This window comes from Indicator indicator, chromosome 6 (assembly GCF_027791375.1).
Source record: "Indicator indicator isolate 239-I01 chromosome 6, UM_Iind_1.1, whole genome shotgun sequence".
Lineage (NCBI taxonomy): Eukaryota > Metazoa > Chordata > Aves > Piciformes > Indicatoridae > Indicator > Indicator indicator.
Genome location: NC_072015.1, coordinates 15,785,125 through 15,813,121, shown reverse-complemented (window position 1 = coordinate 15,813,121; position 27,997 = coordinate 15,785,125). Strand labels below are relative to the sequence as shown.

Genomic DNA, 27,997 nt, shown 5'->3' with positions numbered 1-27,997 from the left:
GTTTGTTAAGAAGCAAGTAGGAATAAACCAAAAATGCACAGAGACTCTTCACAGAGCTCAAAGGGATAAAAGAGGAGAGTAAGAAAGCAGGTGATAAGGAGTATCAGTACATTTGAACAGACATGACAATTTTTCCCTATCACCAATGAATTTCTATCTACATGTAATTTTTTGTATCGCATTCTATTTAAAAGTGGTTAAAAGGTTCCTTCCAAAACGAACTTTCACCATTGTGGAAACTGTTGCTGTTTCCTGTACATTCATTCACACACACACATGCATACAGTAATTGTTTTGAGGCCACAGTTTAGCTCTTCTCACACGTATTAAAGAAACTTAAATGGAACAACTTAGCAACACAGAAGTTTTTCAAGAAAGCCTGGCTATTACTGTGTTACATCTCATGGAAATAACACACTGTAGTCAAAATAACACCAAACAGTAGCCTGACTTCTGAGGTTGATCAGAACCTGTATTGCATTCAGCACATCATGAACATGATAACCAAAGAAAGAACATTGTCATAAATCTTTAACGTACTGGGGAGAAGCTCTGGAAGAGGATTCATCTTTTGAAAGGAAAATGGTCATATTAAAATCCACAAACTTTGAAAAAAACATGTTGTGCCAAGTAATTGTGGCCAAAATTGAGTTATTTATAGTTATTGTACTTGGACTTCAATGGCAAGAACTTAGAGCACACTGAAGTACAACAATAGCTTAGGAAAATACTTGAAACTTGGCTATCTGAAAGCACACTTGTGAGAATTAAATGCATCCCTTTCCAAAGGCTCTTATATGTAGATAGTGAATGACAGAGGTCTGAACACATGCAGTCTGCCCTGTGCTTCCAAAGAACTGCTCATTCTCAGCTAATGAAAACAATCACATAAAGTTCTCAATACAAAAATAATCAGAAAAAAACCCACCATTTTTTCCTCTCCTTGCTTGGTACACGTAAGTTTTAGAAAGTAACATCATCAGGTGACTTTGCTCAGTATTACTTCCAATTAAAATAAATTATGTTGCTTTTAATGCAGTTTTCAACCCCATAAATAACTATCCAGAGGATAAAAGAAACAAAACAAAATCAAAAAGCAACCTACCATTTACCCAGCAACCAAACAGCAATATGAAACGACATCACATTCTTCTTTCTGCACTTTAAAGATACAAGAGTACTCTGATATTCCAAATATTAGGAAATGTTATTTGCTTATGATGCTTTTAAATCATAACAATGAATGCACTTGACATCACTTGGAAGACAGAAAAATACAGACCTTAATTTGTCAGCTTCTCTTTTAAAACTGACATCTGTTCGTTTCCTTATTGCCCAAAATAAAAGGCAAGCTTTCTGCCTGCAGGCTCCAGACTGCTCACTCCATCCTCCACTCAAACCACAGCATGTGAGGGCTGTGTTCCACCTCAGGACTAGTTGTGGTGGCTGCCACAAGCACAGATGTCTGTGCTCCCCAGGGGCCAAGCAGGACCTGAAGCTGATTGCGCTGTAAGTGTTTGCTAATAGAGATGTCAAGGAAGTAAAGGAGTTTCAGTACCTGAGTTAACTAGCTGTTGCTCCATGACCCCGCAGCCCAGAACCTCCAGCCATTCTCCTTGGAAGTTGATCTCCATCTCAAAGGAAGGGTGGGTAAATGGGAAGTAGCAGTCTACCCATCTGACTTGCAGTCCTGTAGTAGTGTTGAAAAAAAAATAAATATGAAGGGTGTATGCTTCAAAGGCCATCCCTCCAACCATCTGCAAAACTCGCCCTTCAACTAATGATTCCAATTACAGCGATCCAGAGAAAATAAATAGCAAACAAACTCATTTACAGCACTTGGGTGAGGCAATAAATCTTAAAACTTCTGGAAAAAAAATGGCTGTGTCTTTTCTAATATGAAAAACACTTTGTGCAACTCAAGCATCCTTTGAAACCAAATCAATCATCTGTCAACCTCTAGCAGCCAGCTGGCATTGAACAAAAATGAGCCAAGATCATGGGAAAGTCACTAATTTTGTTATTCTTTACACCAGGAAATGACTAACTGCTCCTCACAGAAAAGCTAAGTAATTTTTACTTAGTATTTCATCAGTCAGCTAGGTAAGTACTTTTCAAATCAGAAGCTATTTCAAATACAAACCTATTCTTTTTGTATATGATCAAATATGAATGTTAAGAATAGATACTAATGCAAACAAATATAAATATATATCACAGAGCTGTACCCCTTATCCTGTCACTAAATGCCTTTGTAAAAAGTCCCTCTCCAGCTATCCTGTAGCAAAATCTCATGAAAGAAACTCAAAGAGCATCACTTGCAGAATACAAAATGAGCCATGGCATATCACTAGAAATTGTCATTAAAAGAACTGTCTTCCATTGGCAAGTATTTAAGACAACTGATTGCAGGCTCCAGATATTCATCCCTCTTCTAATATCCATCATTCCTTTGCCTCTTGGCAAAGCCAGGAAGAAATAGAAAGACAAACCTTGGGAATAAATGCAGGTGCAGACTTTTTATAAAGTTTTTTACCTACCTCATGACAACCCAGAGACTGTTAAGTAACTTTTGTTACATTTTTTTTGCTAATGAGGATGATTAAACACTAGCCCAGATTGCCCAGAGAGGTGGTAGATGCCCCATGCCTGGAAATGTTCCAGAGCAGGTTGTTTGGGGTTCTGAGCAACCTGATCCAGTTGAAGATGTCCTTGCTCACCATAGGGAGGTTGGACTAGGTGACCTTTAAAGGTCTCTTCCAACCCAAACCAACAGGCCACAGAGTCTTCTCTAAGTCTTCCTAAATACTGACGTGTGCCAGACCCAGCCTAAACCATTCATTGATTTTCTTGTCAATCTCCATGCTGCCAGTACAAAGTGTGATTGTGCCCCAAATGTCATGCTGCAGCCACATTCTGTCCCTCTGCAGACCCGGAATGTCCACAAGTATGAAGCAGAAGTGGTCCCACACAGCTTTGTGCTGGAGCTGGAGCTGTCTCTCCTTGCAAGACCAACTCTAAGACATAGTTTATTCTAGACGAGCACCAGGAGTTGGGTCTGGCACACGTCTCTACCTGTATTCATGCCCACTGCATTACCCTGACATGCTGCATTCCAAATCCTCTTCACAAAAATCTGATGATTCCACAATATTGTGTGTGCCAGTATTTAGGAAGACTTAGAGAAGACTCTGTGGCCTGTTGGGCTCTGCTCAATAATTTTGTACGGTATTAAAAGTATTAAGTATTAAAGCACCATAAGATAGAAAATACCAATTACACCTGAAAGGTCAATCAATGCCAGTTACTCTGACATTAAAAGACACTGGGGTGGAACGCTGACCAAATTTAAATCAAAAACATAATAGTATTGAAGATTATGAATGAAGACTTCTAAGATGACTATAACTCTCCTTAGGAAAAAAACCACATGGATGCTGCAGTATACCTGTGGTCACCATCATCCCTAAGCCTCCTGCTTATATTATGCAAAACATTTCTCCAAAGTCCAGATGCCTACAGTCATCAGCAAGCCAGCAAAAAAGGTGCAAGGACTTAAGGTCTTACCATCGCCAAAGAGGTGAGTCATGAGCTTTGTGAGCACTTGCTTCAGGTTGAACTCCACCAGCCTCACTGCCTCCATAGTGTGACACTCTTGCTTGTGTGCAGTGCGATGACCTTGTTCAAACAGCTGTAAGCCTTCCCCATCTTTAATGTTGGAGAACAACTACAACAAAACCACAAAGACACCAGTGTTTTGCTTTCTAAGTGAAAGCAGAGAGTGAAGTTTTATTGATTTCAGTGGAATCGTACCTGTGAAATCTGCACCACGAGAAACAAATGTAAAAATTGTGATTTTATATAAATTCACTAAACACAGGGATAAATCACCACAACAGAAATATTCAAACACTAAAATTTGGTTTATTTCTGTACCATACCTTCAAATACTATGGTTAACTACAGGAAAATACTTATTTTAAAGGAAACATCTTTTTCCTCATTCTGTTACATTGAAAGTTATTGTGTAGAACAAATTTCACTGTACAGTATCTAAATTATATCCATAGAACTCCAATACATATCACAATTTCAACTTTTTGTAGTAGCGGAATGATGTAAAAGAAATGCCAAAAAACCCCAACAGTTTTTAAAAGCTGTAATAAAATGAATTTCAAAAAAGCCACCAAAAAAGCTTCCCCAAGAGAGAAAAAAAAGGCACAAAAACACACACACAAGAACTCCCAAATAACAAGATAAAACCCCTCAAACCCACACCGCACCAACAAAACCCCAACGAAAAACCACCAGTCCCAATCTTCCAGGTTACTGAGATCTTACACTACTTACATTATGACTCATCTTGAGTACAATTTGTTCATTTAAGGACCACCATTTTCATGTGTTTTCCCACACACAGCACCTTCCTGTGTACCAGAATTTTGTCTGTGGAGCATTTAAGGATTCCTGGTTCTTGGTTTGGGATCAGATAAATCACAAAGCACAGGGACAGGCTGTATTTGGGATGTGACAAACTTGCTCATTGTGTAGAGGCTGCTCTCAACCACATCTGTTGCAAGTTGAAGATTTGTTTCCTGTACATCCCACACATTTCTGGCCAGGAGATCCCAGACATACACACTAGAAAATTTCAGTCCTCTCAGAGAGCCTAATAAACCACTCTTGCTAAGCCACATCATTGGAGGCTGCGTGTTGGGGAGACAAGCAGCCAGTTTTACACTCTAAAACCAATTTCTGTCGGAAATCCTTACAAGCTGGACAACCCTCAACTTTGTTAAGTCTGGAAGTTATGGAGAGCTAATTGTGAAAGTGTTTCTAGTGCCCTTTACTCCTCCTCCACCTTCCCACAGTCCACCAGCACACACAGAGAGGGTAAAAAAAAAACCCACACTGAGATTTTCTTCCCATTAAGCCTCCTAACATAACTAGCAAATGCCACGAACAGCGTGTAACCTTCACAACTTGCAGATGCCCACAGAAGTTGTTTTAATTGCAGTTCGATGTTTCCAGAGCACTGAAGTGCTCTAAAAAAGTTCAAGTGAACTTCTGGTAGCCTACAAATGGCAGGTGTAATTAAGATTAGCATGTAGCACACTTCATGTGAACACAAGGCAAGCAGAAGTTTGAGTTAAGAGAGCACACAAACTAGCAGCAAAATGGATTGAGCGAATTGAAAACAAACAAAAAAATCACTAGTATTTAACTTTGAATTGCTAGTCAGGAGACTGGGCTAGCAGATTCAGACAAGACTTCTCAATTTAATCCCCTTAGTGCTTCGCACAGAAACACGAAATAAAAAAGGAAAAAGAGAAATACCTAATTATTATCCATCAGTCTCAGAAAAATGCCTTTACTAATCTAAAGGCAGCAGCTTGACAAAATGAGATATTACACTTAAATAACAGATTCTGTATTCAAGTGCTCACCTGGAAGATTAAACCCCTTTATACTGCTGGCATTACTTCTGTACTGGTTGGAAGAAGCAGATGAAACCTACCCTGGACCTAATTTACTGGCATCAGGGTACATCAGTCATACAGCATGTGAGTTTGAAAGCCATCGGATATTCACAGAGGCCAGCATCAGACAGGATTAATTGTCTTACGCTCACTAGGTGGTCAACAGACAGACACAGGCTTCTTCACACAGGAACCTGAAGTGGCTAAATCAGGTTCATGCTCTGAATTACCCTCTGCAAGTAGCTACTTTTTCTAGCTACTGACTGAAAAAAATACCCTCAGTAAGACGGAAATACCCTTCAGGCCACAGAGATTTCCCCCTTTGGACAAGAATACACAGTACTCACACAGCAGAAGATGTATTTGTTCTTTTTCCTCACCAGCAGTATTTTAGGACATGGAACACCCTTTTTCCTTTTCCCCTTACAGACAGCTGTAAGGAACAGAATCTGCACACTGCCTTTAAAATACAGCATTTATATCAACACGCACACAAGTACTTTTCCTGACCATTGTGTTACTCCTGAAATGGTGATACTGCAATGCCTGTCTGAAGCAAAAGTTCTGTTTTAGTAGATTATGTCAGATGTGGCAACAAAATATGTGCAAGAACCACTGAAGTAAATGTATGCAGTCATACCCCAGCTCTCTAACCTGCCAGCTTCTTCATCCTGCCAAACCAGCCGTACCCACCATCTCCTCCTCTGTGCCAGGACAAGTGTCCACGCAGCAGTGCACTGAGCCAGGCTGGGAGGTGGATCTGGATGAGGAGTAACCCAGGAAAACAGAAGAAACTGAGACATGAAAACAGTCAAATTCAGATTGATACTCAAATTATCAGCATACAGGTGGCACAAGGACATGCTGGCACATGGGACAGGGCAAGGCCACTTTGACACAGGTTTGGCCTAGGCTGTCAAAGCACAGCTTTAGAGAAGACCCCAAAAGACAGGAAGCAGCAAGGAAACACCCTCCTTTACAGAAGCACTTTGGTACTCTCCACAGAGGCTTCATGAGTGCCTGCCAAATCATTTGCAGAAAGGGTTATACTGAGGAAAAAAAAAAAGAAAGAAACCCTACAGTTGTATTAATATTTACTCCCTCCTTACATTCACTGATATCTCTATGTCAATATGAGCAGCTTTAAACTGATACACCAATGTCACTATTAGAATGATTGAACTGCGCTAAGTGCATATTTCTATACACATAAAGCCAGGGAAGTCAAAGCTTGAATAAAATGAAGAATCACCTACAGTCACTCTTTTTTGATGCCAGTTCTTCTCAAGCATATATCTGAGTAAATGGAAGGAAAAAAATAATTCCTTAGTCTTGCATAAAACACTGACATATCCAAGATGTACATGAACATACATATGTACATGTACAGGGTAGGAAGGCTCTACAGAGGGATCTAGATAGGTTAGACTGACAGGCCAAGGTCACTGGGATGAGCTTCAACAAGACAAAGGGCTGTGTCCTGCACTTGGGGCACAAAACCCCCACGAATGCTATAGGGTGGGGGAGTGGCTGGAAACGGCCTGGTGGAAAAAGACCTGGTTGACAGCATCCTGATCTGTATCAGGAATACTGTGGCCAGCAGAGGTAGGGCAGGGATCATCCTTCTGTACTGGGCACTGGTGAGGCCACACCTCAAACACTGGGTTCAGTTTTGAGGCACTCATAGGAAGGATACTGAGGTGATGGACTGGGAATACTTACAGTTTTCCATAGTATCCTATCAAAAAAGTTGCCATTTCCACTAAAACCATTTCAATGGAGAATGAAGATTCCTTATTTATAGCTTTCAGATGTCAGCACAAATGAACCTGTTGTTTCTTCATCTGAGCAATCTGGTATTGGCCTCTGTTCTAACAAGGTTACTAAATTAGAGGAGCAATTTCTGTGTTTTCACATCTCTTCCCCTTAAAACGTATATGTAATTCAGTACAGACAATAAAAGACCTTACTGTGTATACATTATTCATTGTCAACTGACAGATGCTCTGCAGTTGCCATTGGGTTTACCTTGGCTCCCTCTTCAGGCTAAAATGCACCAAGTGTGGATCACAATTTATTTTTTATCTTTTCCATCTGTTGTGCTAAGTAAAGAACTGCACCAAATACCATGACACAGCACAGAAATAATTTCTCTTATAATCCCACCCAGGAACGTTTGCCAGTCCAACCCTGGCTATAGCAATATCAATATCACCAAACCAATGGATATAAAAAAATGAAACTGCCATACACCATAGAAGGGAAAAAATGTGCCCTTTAGAAGAAAAACGGGCATGCTGGATGGAGAGATGAGAAAAGAAATACCATTTGGGGATATTACTGAAGAAGATTAGTTTGTTTTATGTCCAGAAATGTGAAGCAGATTTGTGAAGCTATTCTGGAACCACTTTAACTGTTTCTACCAGTTTCTAAATCTTCTGTCACATTCACAGAATCCCAACATGGTAGGGGTTGGAAGAGACCTCTAGAGATCATCTAGTCCAACCCCTCTTCTAAAGCAGGGTCACCCATTGCAGGTTGCCTACGGTCATTTTGCAGTCATGTTTTATTAGTTTTAAATGTTTATACAGAGTTGAGGATGTTCCTGCTTACTGCACAGGGGTTGGACTAGATGATCTCCAGAGGTCCCTTCCAATTCAGTGCATTCTATGTTTCTTTGTAAAGATAACATTCAAGTGAGTTGGGAATCTCTCCAGAGAAGGAGACCTCTCTCATCAGCCTAGTCCAGGGCTCTGGCAACCTCACAAGAAAGTTGCTTTTCCTCATGTTCTGATGGAACCACCCATATTCCAGTTTGTGTCTGCCCTTTGTCCTGTTGCTAGGTATGACTGAAAAGAGTATGGCCCCATCCTCTTGCCCCTGACCCTTTAGATATAGCTGAACATTGTGAACATCCCTTCCGTCTGCTTTTCCCCAGGCTAAAAACCCCAGGTCTCTAGCATTTCCTCCTCAGAAAGTTGCTCCACAGTCTCCTCACTATCTTTGTAGTCTCCACTGAACTCTCTCCAGTAGTTCCCTGTCTCTCTTGAACTGAGGAGCCCAGAACTGGACACAATACTCCAGGTGTGGCTTCACTATGGCAGAGTAGAAGTGGAGGAGAACCTCCCTTGACCTGCTGGCCACGCTATTCTTAACGCACCCCAGGGACCCGTGGGCCTGCTTGGGCTCATTGCAAACCTGTCCACCAGCACTCGCAGGTCATCCGCACAGCTGCCTTCCAGCAGGTCAACCCTAACCTCCACTGGTACATGAAGTTATTCCTTTGCAGCTGCAGGACTCTACCCTTGCCCTTGTTAAGCTTTCATGAGGATCCCTTTCAGGTTAGTATACTGAAAACATCTTTAAATGGATTGTCAAATGTCCATTGGTAACAGTCCAAGGACATTTTAAAAAAGTTTATGGCAAATTTGAGTGGGAATTATTTTAGCAATATGTTAGTTTGGAAGCTGGGAATTTCTTTAGTACTTTGATAACTGTGCTTATATAAAGCTGCAGAAAAGCATCAATTGCCTGCCCATCTTCAAATCATAGATTACTGCTCCTGTAGAAATAATCAGCCAGCAATCATGAAATACACTATAGCCAAAGAAACAAATAGCTCACTATGATTTGTTTTTCCAGCTCTTACTTACCATGTATTGATTTGAACTTTGGTATCAAGAATTATCCTAAAGTTTCAGTCACAGGGCAGAAATTTTTACCTACCCTCGACTACAGAATTTTATATTTGTAAAGGAGAGACACTTTTCTACATCTTTTACATCTTTCTTACACTGCCTAAAATTTCAGATGAGCATGAACTGATCCCTTTTTCCCTGCTAGTGAGCTGAGATGACAATTTCATCTAAATTCAAGTTTCTATAAAATCACTCTAGGTTTTGGGGTTTGTCCTCACATCCTCAGTTCTGTGGTCACCTTCACTGAGAAGACAAGAAGTGATCAATGTACAAATCAAAAGAAGAAAGCAGAGCAACATACATCATTATTGGAATTAACGTAAAAGCATATAAAATTATGGTGTTGGACACAAGATGAAATGCACCCAGGGCTTGTAGCTAACAGTTTTTCCCTTAGTTCCAAAGGTTCTTATCCCCAGCACTGTGCAGATTTCCTCTCACCAGACATTCCAGTCTGGGTACGAACGAAAACTCTGAGATTAAAGTAACAGGTGCTGACATTCACACGTTTTTGCTCAGTGGCTTACCATCTAAAACATTGGTATAAATAAATAAATAGAAAGAAAGAAAAAATATTTCTTTCCTGCAGTATGACCTCTATCTAGTCTTTTTTCTGCTCAGACAGTTCCTTCTGAAATTACCTAAATGTGGGTTATTTTGAATAAGCAATCAGAATATAAACCACAGAAACAGTCCCCAGTGAAATTTCAAAATTAAACACTCAATTTTCTCCACACAAGGCTCCTATGATGATGACTGTAATAACTTTTACATATTGCAAGACTATCAGTATTTAATCTGCAAGTGCAGCAGAAAAGGATGCTTTAGATCATGCTCAGGTTTAGAATTTGAATGTTGCCCAATAAACAAGACCACATATTGTACACCATACCACTATTCTTTCATCAGTATAGAAAGTCAAGTGGAATTCTATCCTTTAGGGACATACACACTGTGCAGTACATTGCTAACTTCAAATTTCATCAGCTATTAACAGTCTGGAGAAAAGATAGCTTATAGTGGCCTTCCACTACCCAAATGGGGCCTACAAAAAAGCTGGGAAGGGACTTTTTATGAGGGCTTTCTGTAATTGGACACGAGGGAATGGACTGAAGTTTGAGGATTTAGACTGGATATTAGAAATAAATTCTTTACAGTAAGAGTGGTGAGACATTGGAACAGGTTGCCCGGGGAGGTCATGGATGGCCCCTCCCGGGAAGTGTTTAAGGCCTGGTTGGATGAATGGAAGGTGTTCCCTGCCCATGGCAGGTGGGGCTGGAATTAGATGATCTTTAAGGTCCCTTCCAACCCAAACCATCCCATGATTCTATGATTTGATGGTGCCAGAGCACCTGAACAGGCTGCTCAGCAAAGTTGTAGATCCCCTTCTCTGGAGAGATTCCAAACCCTCGTGGGTAACCTGCTCTAGGTGACCCTACTTTAGCAAGGGGGAGTTGGCCTTGATGATCTCCAGAGGTCCCTTCCACCATGCTGGGATTCTTGAATTCTCCAATAACATCTAATTTATTTTCTTGAGTAAAAACAAAAGAGAAAAAGAAACAAGGAATCTGCAATGCAGTGGATCAGACTATTACACATTGTGTACTTCTAGATAGAAGGTGGAAGTGAACATAACTTTCTCCTCGGTTATTAAAATCATATTATCACTATTATCCCTAATACTATTTTTTTTAGAGAAGAAAGAAAGAAAGTTGTTCGGATCAACATTTCTTAAGGGACATACACAATAATAATTTCAATAATTAGATCAACCACACTTAAGTTTGCAGAAATTCCTTGATGGAAGAGTATCGATGTCATCAGTTTGTGGCAGATAAAATCTTTCTAACTCAACTCCTGCTCAAACATTTTAAAATGGCATTTCCTTAGTGTAGTATTGAACATTTTTCTCTTGCATATACCCTGATTGTATTCATCAACAGGTCTATGGGAAGAGAACTGCAAATGAACTTAAGACAGGATAAACCCACAAGATTTCCACCTTCTGGTTACCAAAACAGCAGCTGCACCACAGCATGCACAGGACAACTACAGAGGCAGGTAGCTTGGAAGTGCAAGCAGCAGCGTCGGTGTGGAGTGGGAAACAGGGAGCACAAATCCTTTTCATCAGGGAGAAATGCAGTACTCTAGGATTATCCTAGTTTTCCCTCAGGCATCCAAAGCCATCAGGTTTCTCTGCCAAGCTCCAGCCACCCATTGGCAAGCACGTTAATAACAATCTACATTGCAGTATTATTAGAATAAGTTGGGTTTAGTTAAAGAGGGGGAATTTGGCAGTGCTGCTGTAAGCACACAAAAATGATACAAATCAATTACGACTTGGAAAACAAACTGGCTTATATTTACCACTGATCAATGACACGGCAGAATACTTTATGACACCAAAGCACCTGCAGAACACACAAGTTGTGCCAACAAATTATATGAACTTGAAAGTCTTGGACATCTACCTAGAGGCTCATCAGCTGATGCCTCTGGACTCAGAGCTTACTGTGCATGTCTCACCCAGAACTCAGCTGCAGCAGATAAATCTGCTGGAGGAGATGCAGAATGGACTAATTCATTAAAAAAGACATTTATTCATGGAAGGTTAGAGCTATCAAAAGAAAGAAGAACACAATAAAAACTGTACTCTGCATGTAGCTGCAAGAAGTCACATCCGTGAGTCCTTCAAGTATTAATATGACAAAGTTTTGGGGACAGTGATGTCATTGGAAGAGAGCTGTGATAAAACTAGAACTGAATAGTGCAGATCAATTCTGCATCAAATCTGGGCTGCATCCAAAGCAGCATGGCCAGCAGGTCAAAGGAGGTGATTCTCCCACTCTACCTTGCTCTCATGAGATCTCATCTAGAGTACTGTGTCCAGCTCTAGAGTACCCAGCACAAAAAGGATGTGGAAGTGTCGGGAAAAGCCCAGAGGAGGCCATGAATATGATCAGAGGGCTGGAGCACTTCTCTTATGAAGACAGGCTGCGAGATCTGGGCTAGTTCTGGCTAGAGAAGACAAGGAGGACTCACAGACACCTTACAGCAGTATTTGAAAGGGGCCATGGGACATCTGGAGAGGGACTTTTTACAAAGGCATTTAGTGACAGGATAAGGGGTAATGCCTTCAAACTGGAAGAAGCTGGATTTAGGTATTAGGAAGAAAATCTCCGTGATGGTGATGAGGCACTGAAACAGGTTGTCCAGAGAAGTTATAGACACTCTAGCCCTGAAATTGTTCAAAATCAGGTTGTATGGGGCCTTCAGCAACCTGACCTAGTAGTTGTCCCTTCCCATGGCAGCAGGGTTGAAACTAAGTGACCTTTAAGGTCCCTTCTGACCCAAACCATTCTATGATTCTATGTTTATCTGAACAAGACATTTCCTTTCATATACTGTTTTATTGTGCTAGCTTTCAAGAATATTTGCTTTCCATTTTGTCCACATTTTTCTGTGGAAGTTTATAGCAGTCCTCAAATTCAGCATTTCCCATTTACATTCTTCCCGAATTAAAAGTATTACTACACGATCTATCATTTTATCAATGCACAGCATGACACATTGCTGTAACATGTTTATACACGTGAGTTTCTTACAGCAAATACAAGATCATGCAATACACCCAAAACCATTCACCCCAACTGGAGAAGTCCTACCTCGTGACAGGAGAAGAGCCGAACTCCTTCCATCTGATGGAAGACTGGGTAGTGGGTGTTGTCGATTGTATCACGGCGGTAGACATCCCCCACAGCCAGAAAGGCATCCAGGCCAGAGTGTATCAAGTCCCACTGGTGAGCTGAGGTATGTGCTCTTAGCATATGATCCCGATTCAAGTAATAGTTGTCTTCTTTCCTTCTGCTGGTGTGGTTTGGTGGGATAAGCAAACTATCAAAATTCTGCTGCACTGTAACCACTGGAGAAAGTGCATCGTAGACAGAAAAAAGTGGAGTCCCACGGCGTCCTGTATATTGTTTGTAGAAATGGTCCTTCACCTGCTCCTTGATCAGCCACAAAGGGTGATGCTTTTTGTTATGCAAGTTCTTTCCCACCTTGGAAAGAATCTTCTCAGTGACATTGCTGAAGTCATCCTGAGGATAAGCTTTCCCAAGCAGTTCCACAGTATTTAAGCAGGGTGTGCTGGGAGCAAAATCTGAAGTTACAGACTTCGATGAAGAATACCTTGAAGAGGTGGGAATTCCTCTTACCTTTATTTTTGGTGATAAAGCTGTTTTAGAATACTTTGCCACCCTCATGAATTTCCAGAGCATTGCCATTGCAAATTTTTCTATGATCTAGAGAAAGAAAAATAAATGAGTGAGTTAGGAACTACAGTCTTAGGAACTACAGTGCGGGAATTGCTAGCATCTCAGGGATAAATGAAATTCAAATGTCTGCTTGATTAATATTACTGTAGAAGAGAGAAAATCCCCTTGTGATCAAATTTCAGCTAGGATATCTCATTCAATTATCAGTCTTCTGCATCACTGCATCAGTATTAATGACTCCAGACCCAGCTTTAACCCCATTCTAGATACTGCTACTGAATAAACATCAGGTCTTCTATGAAACAGGATTTTTCACTTGGTTAAAATATGAGGCAGTAACTGAATATTATGAAAAACTCAGAGATTTAACAATGTCCTCTATCAGTCAGGGACTTGTTTATAAAAACTCCTAAGCATTAATTTATTGTTGTATCACCTATCCCCATTAGCAGAAGGTATGGAAGGTGTTCCACATCAACCAGGTGCATTTGGCACACACTATGACATCATTGCTAATTCGGACTTAATGCCAAATAAAACCAGTTTAACCTTCCAAACCTCTGTGGAAACAGATGGCCAGACCACAAGGCATATATTTATACACAAACAGCATATTAATTTCACATATGAGCACTGCACAAGATTCACAATGAAGGCTTCACCTCATCAGAACCAACATCAGCAACCCTCCTTTTCTGTGCTTTCCTGGTATGCCTGATTTCAGGGCTTATAGTGCTGTATGGAGCAGGGAGCCCGACCAAGTATCAGGAAGGTGAATTAAGTGATAAGATTCTGAAACGCATCTGAAGTGAACAACCCGTTTCCTCTCAAAGAGCCATATTTACACATCCAACCTGTTTAAAACAGGTTTTGTACTTCACAGGTACCCTGCTGCACAACTTTAGTGTTCAAAGTGAATTCCAAAACCAAAAGGTTCTGGAGCCCACCAGGCACTCCTAATGCATAAGCCCATTCTGAGATGCAAAATAGCTTTAAAATCTGTAGTTGGGCTTTACAAATACCAGTATAGGTTCCATTCTAACAATAAAGCATTACATTTATTTATTATGGAATGGGAAAACAGATGCACTGAAAGTGAAGTGTCTGGGGAAAAGCATCTGCTCCAAACTACAAACTGATTTCTGTTTCTCCGTGAAGCAAGAAATCCAGAGCCATGTTTCCTGGGTAAAAGAATTTATAGTGAAAGTTATCTGAAAGAAATGGAACAAAAAAGGATATAAGCAGTGAACAGACTACAGTCTTTACAAGATAGCTTCCACTTTTATGCTAGGATTACAGCACCTGGGTAGCTTTTCACTGGAACATAGGAGAAACAAGTGTAAAAAAAAAAAAAAGCCAACCAAACAAGCTAAGATTATTTTTCATACTCTTAAGCTCTGAATATGCAAATATAACAGACATATTATAGAATATACAGTCGTGTCCTCCCCCTACCTAAAAAAAACCCAAATCTGTAAAAGGAAGTAGATATGTTCATATTTGGCTTCCAGGTCGGTTTAGAATCTCTGCAAAGACGGAGACTCCACAACCTCTCTGGGCAGTCCAGTTCAGGATGATGGCACGCTCAAAATAAAGAAAATACAAGCATGAGTATTAAATAATTGGTTTAATCCTTTTTCTAGTCAAATAAGAAAAAGAAAATGAAAAAAAAGAGCAACTGGAGCTTTTATCTAGTCTTGAAACTTTTAAGAAGATTTTCTTTTTTTTTTTTTTCAGTTTGCAAAACAACTTCACCAAATTAGTTCTTGGCCATTTGTAATAATTTTCTTCCATAAATTAATTCACAAAGCAGAAAACTCTCTGACATAAACAAGGGATAGCTTTATATTTTGAAAAGAAGCTGCATTTTCCCCAAACATACATTCTCCTCCATGGGAAGTGAGCGCTCATTTTCCAACAGCTGCTTGAAATGCCCAGTTCTAGTCAGAGAATGAATTCAGCTTCCCTTAAGTAAATATCACCATCTGCCCACCTATTTATTTTTCACAAAAACTAGATTCCAAACTGATACAGAGCTTTAATGCACAAGAAACTCTCATGACTTTATCGTGATTCTCATGATGGTTTTTCCTTTCCTAAATACGATTCCTCTGAGAATCAGACTAACTTATAAAAATTTTAATTTTCACATAAACAGTTCTCACAATTATAACGTTATAGAGAAAGAAATTGGAATGTGACCCATAAGTGTTGGGGGCGGGGACACAACAGGACAGAACTTTCATTTATCTTAAGGCTGATGATCTTTAAGGGAGACTCTAACATACAGATCTCTAAGGGCTTACCTGATGACTTTTCAGATGCTTTTTCTGAGCAAGTGATTTACACCCCTCACAAACTTGTACAGGAGAGCTACAGATGAACTTATAGCAGAGTTTTCATCCTAGCATTATGCTTATGCCTTAGATAGTTAAATTGTATTACTACCTGCACTATTATTCTAATCTAAGGCAAAATCTGTGAGCAGTAAGAAAAAAAAAATATTACTGTTATGTAATGAGTTATCCAATGTCCAAGTACTGCAACCAAGGAACAAAGGAACCACCAACATGGTGTCACACAAAGGTGCCAGAACCACTGAAGTCCTTCACCCACATTCTTCTTCTGCTCTCTCCTACCAAAAATTCATTTATGCTACATCCAGCACCAGTACAGGAAAATTGTATTGGACTTAGTTCAAATCAGCTGGTGATAAATTACAGTGGGAGGGAGAAGCTAGAGAGAAGGAAGGAAAAATACCCATTGTTTACAGTCTTTACATGATAGAAGAAACCTTCAAATCAAGCAAATGTTTACCAGGGTGGAGAACGACACTGGAAATAAAAAAATCTCTTTATCTTTCTGTTAGCAACAGATAATTGATGCTAAGGATATGTTAATTACAGAATCACACAGAATTGTAGAATCAACCAGGTTGGAAGAGACCTCCAAGATCATCAAGTCCAACCAATCACCCAACCCTAACTGATCAACTAGACCATGGCACTAAATGCCTCATCCAGTCTTTTCTTAAACACCTTCAGGGATGTTGACCCCACCACCTCCCCGGGCAGCCCATTCCAATGGGCAATCACTCTTTCTGTGAAGAACTTTTTTCTAAGATCAAGCCTAAACTTCCCCTTGCCCAGCCTGAGACTGTGTCTTCTTGTTCTGTCGCTGGTTGCCTGGGAGAAGAGACCAACCCCCACCTGGATACAATTACTTATGCTCAGTTGTAATAAAGAGTTATTTCTAGCAGGCATTTATCTAAAGATCTGAAAATGCAAAGCTGAAATTCATAATTTTCTTCATTTCCACCATGCTTATTATTTGTTAGTAAAATGGAACTGGTTTCTGTGCACACTGACAAAACCCAAATCCCAACAGCAAAGGCTGCCAGCCAGATAACAACCACAGCAAGCCAAATGGCAGCTGTATGTCCTGGAGTTGAAAACAATACACACATGAGAAACAAACATTGAACACTCACCACTGGCATCGATGAGCCAAAGATAGCACAGCGCTCCACCAGCATCACCAGTGACTAATGGGCTTGACAGTGGTTCTGACTTTCTTGCACCTGGGTGGCAATGTGGGATTTTGGAAGAAGGCCACTCCAACAGCAGCTCCCAGTAGGGCTTCTCAAAGCACTTCAATAGATCCAAAGATATATAGCGATGATATTGTATGATATCTTTTGACAATATACCTGCACGTGGTAGAACAGAGGACAAGAGGTGGCACCCATGCCATGCTGAGATGAAAGCATCTGAACAACTCTGTCCATGCTGCGGATAGACCAGGAACAGATAAGTGTGGCAGCACTTATTCATAGATTCGTAGAATGGTTTAGGTTGGAAAGGATCTTAAAGATCACATGGTTCCAACACCCCTGGTATTTCCAGGGATACCTTCCACTAGCCCAGGTTGCTCAAGGCCTCATCCAGCCTGGCCTTGAATACCTGCAGGAAGGAAGCATCCACCATGTCCCTGGAGAACCTGTTCCAGTGTCTCACCACCCTCACTGTAAAGAATTTCTTTCTAATATCCAGTCTACATCTGCCCTCCTCAAGTACAATCCATTCCCTCATGTCCTGTCACAACAAGCTCTTGTAAAAAGTCCCTTCCCAGCTTTTTTGTAGGCCCCTTTCAGGTACTGGAAGGGCACTCCAGGGTCTTCCCAGAGCCTTCTTTTCTCCAGGCTGAACAGACCCAATTCTCACATTCTGTCCCCACAGGGAAGGTGCTCCAGCCCTCTGATCATCTTTGTGGCCCTCCCCTGGACCAAATCCAGCAGTTTCATGTCCCTCTTATGCTGGGGGCAGAGGAACTGGATGCAGTACTCCAGCTGTAGTCTTCACGAGAGTAAGGTAGAGGAGGAGAATCACCTCCCTTGTCCTGCTGGTCACACTCTTTTTGATGCAGCCCAGGATATCGTTGGCCTTCTGGGCTGCAAGTGCACACTGCCAGCTCATGTTGAGTTTTTTGTCACTTGACACTCCCAAGTCCTTTTCCTCGGGACTGCTCTTGAGCCACTTCTCTCCCAGCCTGTATTTGTTTTTGGCATTGCCCTGACCCAGGTGCATGACTTTGCACTTAGCCTTGTTGAACTTCATGAGTTTGGCTTGGGCCTATCTCTCAAGACTGTCTAAGTCCCTCTGGATGGCATCCCTTCCCCCCAGTGTGTCATCTGGACCACACAACTCGGTGCCATATGTAAACCTGATGAGGATGCACTCAACACTATAGTCAATATTGCTGAGAAAGATGTTTAAAAGCACTGGTCCCAGTAGTGACCCCTGAGGAACACCACTTCTCACTGGTCTTTATTTGGACATTGAGCCACTGACCACAACTCTCTGAGCGCAGCGACCCTGCCAATTCCTTATCTAGTGAGTGGTCCATCCCTCATGACACTCTACCCCCCTACCACAGATTTTGTGGCATTTCTACAGCAGTTTCAGTGATGGGCAACATTCCTCCATCCTACCCTAGAAAACCAACTATCCCCCCTGCAGCAGCGCAGTAGACACTACACATGCAGAAGCACACCTGAGTCAGGAGTTTAACAATGGGGAAACAGCAGACTACCAAAAATGATCATGATTTTGGAGTATATGCAAAAGGCAGTCTGATGTGGTAGGGACTGTATCACTGTAATGTTAAGGTCTAAATCCAGGTTGTTATTATCATAGTGCAGCAAGAATTAAAACAGCGTTATCACAGCTGCAGTGGTATTTGTCACAAGTCCCTTCTACTCCACTGAGGTCTAGGAAAGAATCATAGACACAGCAAAATTCCTCCTTACACCTACCTTGAAAATGGAGGCGAAAAGAGGGGTAGCTTAGCAGCTCACTATGAATAGAAATCAAACACCATGCACCAGTATTGTTTTATCCACCCAGGGAAGTGGAAGAGAGAGAATGCTCCTGTTCAAGCAAACTAGAGCCCACCAGTGAAACAAACCATTTTCCAGATATCACATCTGTGAACCCAGCGCATCCTCGCTCTCACTGACCGCCTTTCTCTCTGCCTTCTGCTTTTTACTGTTTATGGCTGCAGAAACACAGGCAGGCTCCTGTTCTCACAAACCAAAGTACATTATGGGTTTGAAACCAAAATTCTACAAAAATGAGAGTCTGTCTCCTATCCAAGAATAGCTAATTAATTCAAGGCTCTGAAGTGCCATGGAAAATGTTAGAAAAGTTGGGCTGCCACCATTTTGTGATGTGACAGCTTTTATCTACCGTATGTGTGGGGAGGGGAGTTCAACCAACATAGCATATGTTAAAACAAAAATCATAAACATATGCCAGGCTGCTAAAATTGGACATTTACCAGTCTGCTTAGCAATTTAGTTAAGCACAGAATTTTAGTTTTGAAAACTATGGAGACATACAGGAGCAAATAGCATTGTATTGCCATGGCCATATCTATAAAATCACAGCATCACAGAAAACATCCAGTTGTTGGAAGAGATCTCAAAGATTATCCAGTCCAACCCTTGGCCCAGCACTGAAGGGTCAACATTAAACCATGTCCCTTAGTGCCATTGCATAGGATGTAAAAGAAATTACTTTGCATCCAGTACTAATAATGAGCTCAGATTCTTTTTTCCAAGTTCATTTTAAAATGCAGATCATAGAATCATTAAAGTTGCAAAAGACATTGAGGATCATCAAGTTCAACCATTAAGCTAGCACTGACAAGTCCATGGGTAAACCATGTCCCTCAGCACTACATTATGTTTTTTTGAACACTAATAGGGATGGTAACTCCCATTCCTTGCTAGCCTGTTCCAATGTCTAACCACTCCTTCAGGAAATAATTTTTTCCTAACACCCAAGCTAAACCCTCCCTGGAGCATCTTGAGGCCTTCTCCTCTTTTCCTATGGCTTGTTATGTGGGAGAAGAAACCAACACTCACCTCCTTTCAGATAGTTGTAGAGAGTGAGAAGGTCTCCCTTCAGCCTCTTGTTCTCCATACTAAACAACATCAGTTCCCTCAGCCTCTCCTCACAAGACTTGTTCTCCAGACCCTTCACCAACTTTGTTGCTCTTCTCTGGATCCACTCCAGCACCTCAATGTCCTTCATGAACACAGTATTTGAGGTGTGGTGTCACCAGTGTCTAGTAGAGGAGGATGATCCCAGCCATGTTCCTGCTGGCCACACCACTCCTGATACAGGCCAGGATGCTGTTTGCCTTCTTGGCTACCTGGGCACATGCTGGCTCATGTTCAGCTGCTGTCAACCAACACCTCTGGATCCTTTTCTACCGGACAATTTCCAGCCACTCTTCCTCATGCCTGGAGTGTTCACAGGGTTGTTGTGACCCAAGTGCAGGATGCTACAATTGGCTTGTTGAACCTCATACAACTACCCTTGGCCCACTGATCCAGCCTGCCTAGCTCCCTCTGTAGAGCCTGATACACTATTGCACAGCAGAATAGATTTTTGCTTTTACTGAGCATACTGAATTTTTGTTACACACACTTCTTAAACAGCATTACAGATATTTTAGAACCTGACCTTCCAAGGGCAGAACATTTTCAGATGTCCCTCATGATGGCTAACCATCCAGTGGAACAAAATATTACATGCACTACAAAGCACAAGGCAAGATAACGTAGGCTTCAAGTATTTGGCTCTTAATTTTTTCATGTACTTCAAGTTCATCTAGTTAATACATCAACAAGTTCCAAGAAACATACAGAATAACTTTTTTTTGGCTATTTTTCTTAACCAAAGCAAAAATGTGTCAGAAGCTGCTTTGCTGTCTGCTTTCTTATTAGATAAGTTGTGGTATGTTAATCATGATGCCACCCTCAGCAGCATTTTGTGGCCTGCAATATTGAGAGAGAAAATGGAAAACCAACTTTTCTGGGATAAAGCATGACCAGGTTTCCTTTCAGTGTTATATGTAAGACCTTTTAAACATGAAATTCAGGCTATTAAGAGCCATGCACCTTTTCTTCACTGATCCAGAAGATACCTGCTGTATGAACAAAGGGCAGTATATCGTGTCCTGTCCTATATAGGTGAACACTTGACAGACACAGACACAGACACATCAACATCTTACATATCAAGGTTCAACACATATGGTACCTAACAGGCTACATTTAACCTTCACCTGCAAAGCATTTGACATGCCCAAATACCCCAGTTTCAGCCATGTCATCTGTCATAGTGAAAAATTAAACTTGAGAAACAAACCCAGCCCACCCAACACTGTAAAACCAAAATGACTTATATGGGTCATGTCAAAGGTGGTGGGCAGCATGAATCTCTCAGTTCATCCACAAACTAGGAGAAGGATTCAGCTTTACCAGCTCTCTCCTGGCAGTACTCTGATTCCCACCGCCTCCTTCTGTTCTTGAGGAGAACTGGGGAAATCCATGACTCCTCATAGACCTCCAGGTGCCCTCTTTAGGATTATCCTAGACATCATGCCACAGTTTACAAGAATTACCTAAATATTAACATCTAATAATAAATAGAATAGTTTAAACCAAGTTTAAATCAAATAGAATAGTTTAAACCAAGTTTAAATCAAGTCTTTCTTATCATGTTTCAACCCTAAGTGGTAGTGAGGGGTATTATCAAATTTCTGTCACACCAAGCTCTAAAAAGATCAGTTTCACATATTTGCTATCACCTTGAACCAAAATACCACCAGAGATCCACAGCTCAGACCTAGCTGCAAACTCGATCTCAACTCAGACTCTGACTCAGCTGCAGTATTGTGCCTTGGTCTGTCTCTAAGATCAAAATAATGAAAAGTCTGAACAGACAGAGCCTTTATCAGAACAATGTATATTTTAACAGCTAATCAAAAAATGAAAGACAGAGACTTTTCTCTACGGATTTTACTTCAGAATCAGTAAGTCTCACAGACTTCATTATGGATAAAGAAGAGAAAATGTAGATGTTTGCAGTGAAGACTCCAGCGTGGTCCAACACCTCCTGGTTAGAAAATCTCTGATCATGCCCGTACAAAGAAGTCATCTCTAGTTTGAACTGCACCATCGTCATTTATCTGTCACAGGCTCTGACAAAGTGTTTAAGGAGAAAACCGGAAGGCTCCTAAGGAAAGAAGTACATTTCCCTGCCTGGGGCATACCACTTTTCTGAGGTTGGGAGGAACAGGGCTGAAATATTAATGAGTAAGCCATTTGCCAAGAAAAATCATTCAAGAAACCGTGTCAGCCACACAAAGCGGCTAGCAATAAGATACCAAGGTTGAGCAGTACAGTCCAGGCAGTTAAAAGACAGAATGGGAAAAAAAATAAAATCACTTTTATTTGTTTGCGCATGCTCATAAGAATTAGTAATAACAGGTAAAAACTTTTAAAGGGGGCTATGAGCCACTCTGAAATACAGAATTCAAGTTTTCAAGCCTTGATATATCTAAGAAATTACTTCTATTGATATTGGTGAGCTAAAAGGTGCTGTCATGACAGAAAGTCTTAATTATTGAAACCTCAAATAATAAAAAAATTCCACACAGCACAGATGCACAAAATTGAAAATAAAAATACACTCTTCTTGAATTTTCCTCACAAATCATCACAAAGACAGACAAAGACAAAACTGTAACCACTGTGTCAAATCAGATGTTAAAATCTATACTCCCCAAAAAGTTCTAGGAGTAACCAAGCAGTATTTCTCCATAAGGGAGACTTGCAAAAGAAGATTAAGAAAAGATTCAGCCAGACTCCATGTTCCTACTATTTATTCCCACATTTTACAGTTTTTCACACACTTTAATATACCTTTATAATGTCTTTAGGGCCAGATATACTATAATTTTATATAGTGCTTTTTATAAAACATAATAAACTGGAAGGTTTAATTGTTAAAATGACATTGCTAATTTTTAGTGTAAGTGGATCTGAAAAGCATGCAGAACATCATCATACACTAAAATGCAGTCTAAGCCCTTTATTTCAAAAGGCTGTCCTATTGGCAGATATAGAAAATTGTTAATGTATGCTGATCTACCAATACAGTTTGCTCGATGTTAACCATGTCCAGCAAAGTAACCCATGGGTTTGATCACCACTGACACCAGTTGGACATACTGGCACACTGACAAACCAGTGTTGTATAGCAGCATGCAGACTTCCACGAAGCAGCACTCTGCTCTTAGATAGGATATCTCCACACAGGATCTCAAAGTGCTTTTCAGCCATTACCCAATTAAGCTCTACAATATACCCATGGGAGAAGAACTGCATTATTTATGCCCATTAGCACAGAAGCTCCAAGTTCAGGAGTGCTGTACTTCAACATCTTGGCTTTCACTTATTGTTTCTTTCCAAATTCTCCCAATTATATTTCCATTTTTTCCCCCTCCATGTTCAGATTTTTTTTCTCTTTGCAAACAAATAGCTTGCCAAAAATCACGTTAGGAATCATGCCAAATAATTCAGAAATATTGAGCTATCACCATTGAAACAACCTTCTCTCTGAACATGCAGAGTTTGAACGCTCAAACATACATTCCTTGAGCAAGGAGTACAATCATTGTTCTGTGTTCATTGTGCCTCAAAATTCAAATGCCCCCAGGTTACTGTAATTATGTACTCTCTTAGATCAAGATAGATTGACTGGAGAGGCAGAAGATATTTAGAGGAGATGGGAAGGTGAATAAATGAAGTGCTGCTGAGGTAAACAAGGATAATGAAGGAATAAACTGGGTGAAACAGCATGGGCCAGACTGCAGCCACTCTGCTTGCTCCATGGCAGGGGTGGTCTGCAAACTAGCACCACATTGACAAGTCACCTTCCTTTACTAAGATTTTACCTCCAACCACTATGTTTACCAGAACCAAAGGCAGAAGTTGCTTGATGAGCAAATTACATGTTTTTTAGGGGCCTCTTTTGAGGAAGTTTCACCTTATACCTAACCCCACTGCCGCTCTTGTCTCAGATGATGCAAAACTTAATCATGTCTGCCTGCCTGTCCAACCAGGATGAAGGAGCATTACATGGAGGGTTGTCTCTTCTCTATTGGTTCTGAGAACTGAGAGAGTCATCTGAGATACAGACAAACACAGGACACAGAGATCCAAAGCATGGAATAAAGGTAAGAATTCTTTAATCCTATTTACCATTGAAAACTTAGCCAAGAACACATCATCAGCCTTAGAAACTGGTTTTGCTGAGGCCAAAATACTTGGGTGCTGTGTGTGGTCAGTAGTGACAAATACTACACACCAGTGCTAAATAATTCTAAATTATCATTTTTACCACAACCAGAGGACAGATTTAAAAGCATTATAGGATGCTTTGAAACTGAATCCTAACAGAATGTGGGAGATGCAGGCCTTGTAGTGCAGGAAGGTAGGAAATGGTGACTTGCTGAGGCCACAATCAACTACACAGGACCTGAGAAGGTAGCAATGAATTAAAAGTAAAAGGTACGGCCACAATCCCTGTTCTTTGAATATGCAAAACCCAACAGACCATGGAGTTTGAATTGCTACAAGGAGTGAGTAAGGGCAATGGGGTCTCACTCAGCAAAGGAAAACATAACTAGCATCTACACAACATCAACATGGGACAGTCACAGATTTGTAACATGTACTAAGTTTTTTTTTCAGCATGAACTTTTCATATTAAATTCCTGGAGTTCCAGGGACCACTGCCAGAGCTATTAAATAAAAATGAAGGTTTACACTTGGTTTATGCTCTAAACCTGCTAATTTCAAAGTTACAATTTCTCACATTAAGCTATGATGTAACCAATAAAGTGATTGATACTGATATTTTTTTTCTGTGTAGTTATTAGCTTACTGGGCCTTTTAAAAAGAGAACCAAAGAACCAAAAGAATTACAGGAAATCTGTCCAGCTTGCTACGTGACATAACAAAATCTGGCCTAGCCTTATTTTCTGGAAAGATTTACAAGCATCATTGTAAATATTCAGCATCTGTAGGTATAAAATAAACCTTCATGTTTATTTAATTTCATATTTGTAAATTACAACTAAATGTTTCCAGTTGTTTAGGTGTTCCTCTTACCACCCTGCTCCAGCTACTCTGAGAAGTGTGCTCAACTGGATGATCATAGAATCACTTTGGTTGGCAAAGAGTTTTAAGATCATCAAGTCCAACCATTAACTAACCCTATCAAATCTGGTGTTAAACCATATCCCTCAGCACCACATCTCTACGTTTTTTTAAATACCTCCAGGGACAGGGATTCAACCACCTTCCTAGGGAGCCTGTCTCATTGTGTGAAGAAGTTTCTTCTTATATTCAACCTAAACCTCCCCCAGTGCCACTTGAGGCCATTTCCTCTCATCCCATCACTTCTTACTAGGGAGAAGAGACTGACCTCCACCCCACTACAATCTCCTTTCAGGGAGCTGTAGAGAGCAATGCTGCAGATACTGCTCTGCTCCTCCACCACACAAGAGCCTAACTGTTTCAGAGTCCATTCTCAGCCATAGCAGACTGAACACCACCTGCTGCTTCACAAAAAATTACTCATACGAAGCTAAAAACATTCTTCCAGTGAATAACATAAGAACTGAAAATTATTCCCTAAATTACCAAATCCTTTATCATTCAGCCAAAATTATTTAGTATTGTTTTGTTGTTGCTATTTGGGGGTGGAGGGGATGTTGGAGTTTGTTATTTGGGGGTATTATTATATTATTTTCTGCCACCCCAACATGAAAAGCTCCAGGCCAAACTGCTGCCTTTTTTATTTATTTAGACATGGTAAAGCATTTGTTGGGAAATATTTCCATAAAATCCATCAGGTGACTAAGCCAAGAACAAAGAATCTCAAGATGAAATTCTTTCAGCTCCTGAAGTTAAAGCTGATATCCTAGACCTTTACAACATTTAATTTTCTGCCATTCCAACACAGGCATTGGCACCTAGGCTGAAAACTCTTTTTCAATTCTTCATTCTGTCATCTGCTGGGAGGCAGAGTAGAATAATTAGATTGGTTCAAAGAGTTTCCAATTGCTTTCAATGTGTAGTTCGTTCCTTGACACTATAGAGAGAAGTCTTGCTAAATAAGGATCAATAGAGAAGATAGGAATGTTTACATTTTCTTCAACAACACTGAAGAGCAATGCTGTGAGAAATGAACTTTTTTCAAGGCAAGTGATTAGAAAAAAATGTTGAGTGAGTTTACTGCGTGGCAAAGTTTATGAGAGGTATGAAGAATAGAATTTAAGCAGAAGGATACTGAAGTCTGACTTTTCAATTCCCATTTATTTCTTACTACAGAGATACCAAGAAACACCGCTGGAAGGAGAAGAACATAATCAAGGCATGATGTTAACATTTCAACATCAGTTAGAGGAAAAATTACATCCACTGAAGGGACCTTCAATCACAGACTATTGCAAACTCACGTTTGAAATCCACTTTTACAATCAGCACTGCTGTTCATAATTGCAGGAAACTACCAAATTCTGTATATAGGCAGACAGAAAGAATGAATAAAAATAACAACAAATTACAACCTCTTACTTCCAGGCCAATACTATTTAATTAAGAGACAAGCAAGGGAAAGGTAGTTTCCTGCATTATCACTATGAGTGTAGACCTGTTGTGGACATTTCTTCTTCAGCATGACATGAATTTAACGTAAAATAACTATAAAGTATTTAAGGCTTTCTTTCCTTGAAGTCTTAAAGCCAGATTCATCTCACAAAGTAACAAACTAAGGAAAGCTCTTTTACTGTCTCTTTTACACTTTGAAATGTCTCCTCTGCTCTAACGTTTAGTTTGACACCATGTGGAACGGTTAAAGTAAAATGTTTCATCAGAAAAAGAAGAACTGAATTTCAGTGGTTTTTTAACCTGATAAAGTTTTTTGTTGCAGTTTTGCCAAGTTTGCTGTAAATTGAGAGAGAAACGATAGAAAAAATATCTTCTGTTGTATCAGAAGATGACAGCCCCACTTGAGGCTGAAATTCAGCACTCTGCAGAAGGGTGGCACCCAACTCATTGTCAGGTAAGCCTTATAAAGTGGACTATAAAATCCTGTACAGCTCTGATGCCTGAATCCTGCACTAGATGTGTCTTACAGAGGAGGAGTTTGCAGCTTAAGGCCTGAACTCGTATCTATTCATTGAGAACTTTAGACCGTAGCCTTCTGGCAAACCAGGTATAATAAAAAGAATTTCAAGTAACATTACATGTCTGTATGAACGTCCTGCATTCAACTGTTCAAATAATTACCACATTAATCTTCACCCTAATGACAGCCACACTTTATCCAGTTTAAGTTCCATGAGCATTAAATTTAGTGCAGTCAGTACATCTGCCATGCTAATTTCTACCATCTCTCTCAAAAATCACACATTTATTATTAGCAATCTGTGGGCAATTAGTGTAATTATCAGCAGGGTGGAATTTATCAGTGTTGTTTCAATTCCACAGACAAACAAGACATAACCATTACAACACTACAGTAAGAATACTGATGACTTTATATTTAGCTATAGTCACGCAGCTGTGTTTGGCCCTCCCTCTTAAAAAAAAAAAAAATCCCCAAACCAAACAAACAAAAAACCCAAGAATCCCAAAACCCAACCAACCAACCAAAAAAATCAAGAAAGAGATCTAACCATCCAACTATCAACAAACATGGAGTTAAAAATGCACAAACAAGCACTCCCCCTTCTTTTTTTGTGCTACGCGATTATTCCTCAGCAATAAATCCTGCTTTGCACTAGTCTTATGCACCATTAGATCATTAAACACTTGAGCTTTTGTTCTATCCCACTGAGAAACAGTAAAGAGGCCAGCAAAGAGTACACCTAAGTCATGAGCCACCAGGTTGTCCAGCAGAATGCTGTGGGAGACTGTGTCAAATGCTTTACTGAAGTCCAGGTATACAGCATCCACAGCCTTTCCCTCAGCTGGTCACCTAGATCATAGAAGGAGATCAGGTGGATCAACCAGGACTTGTTCCAACCACCACATCACCCACCAGTCCTTCTCTGTTAGTAAACAGCAGGTCTAGCAGGGTACATTCCCCAGTGGGCTCACTTACCAGCTGAGTCAGGA

The 27,997-nt window shown here is 40.4% G+C and overlaps 1 protein-coding gene across 1 annotated transcript in view; it reads right to left on the bottom strand.

The window, feature by feature from the left end:
- Nucleotides 1-27,997, bottom strand: part of FARS2 (phenylalanyl-tRNA synthetase 2, mitochondrial) — a 210,816-nt gene that overhangs the window by 157,387 nt on the left and 25,432 nt on the right. Inside the window, exons 2-4 of the mRNA XM_054381749.1 lie at nt 12,844-13,479; nt 3,568-3,727; nt 1,559-1,690 (exon numbers count right to left, since the gene is read on the bottom strand). Of these exons, the coding sequence (XP_054237724.1) occupies nt 1,559-1,690; nt 3,568-3,727; nt 12,844-13,461 (910 nt within the window). The 5' untranslated portion in view covers nt 13,462-13,479. The remainder of the gene's footprint in view (nt 1-1,558; nt 1,691-3,567; nt 3,728-12,843; nt 13,480-27,997) is intronic.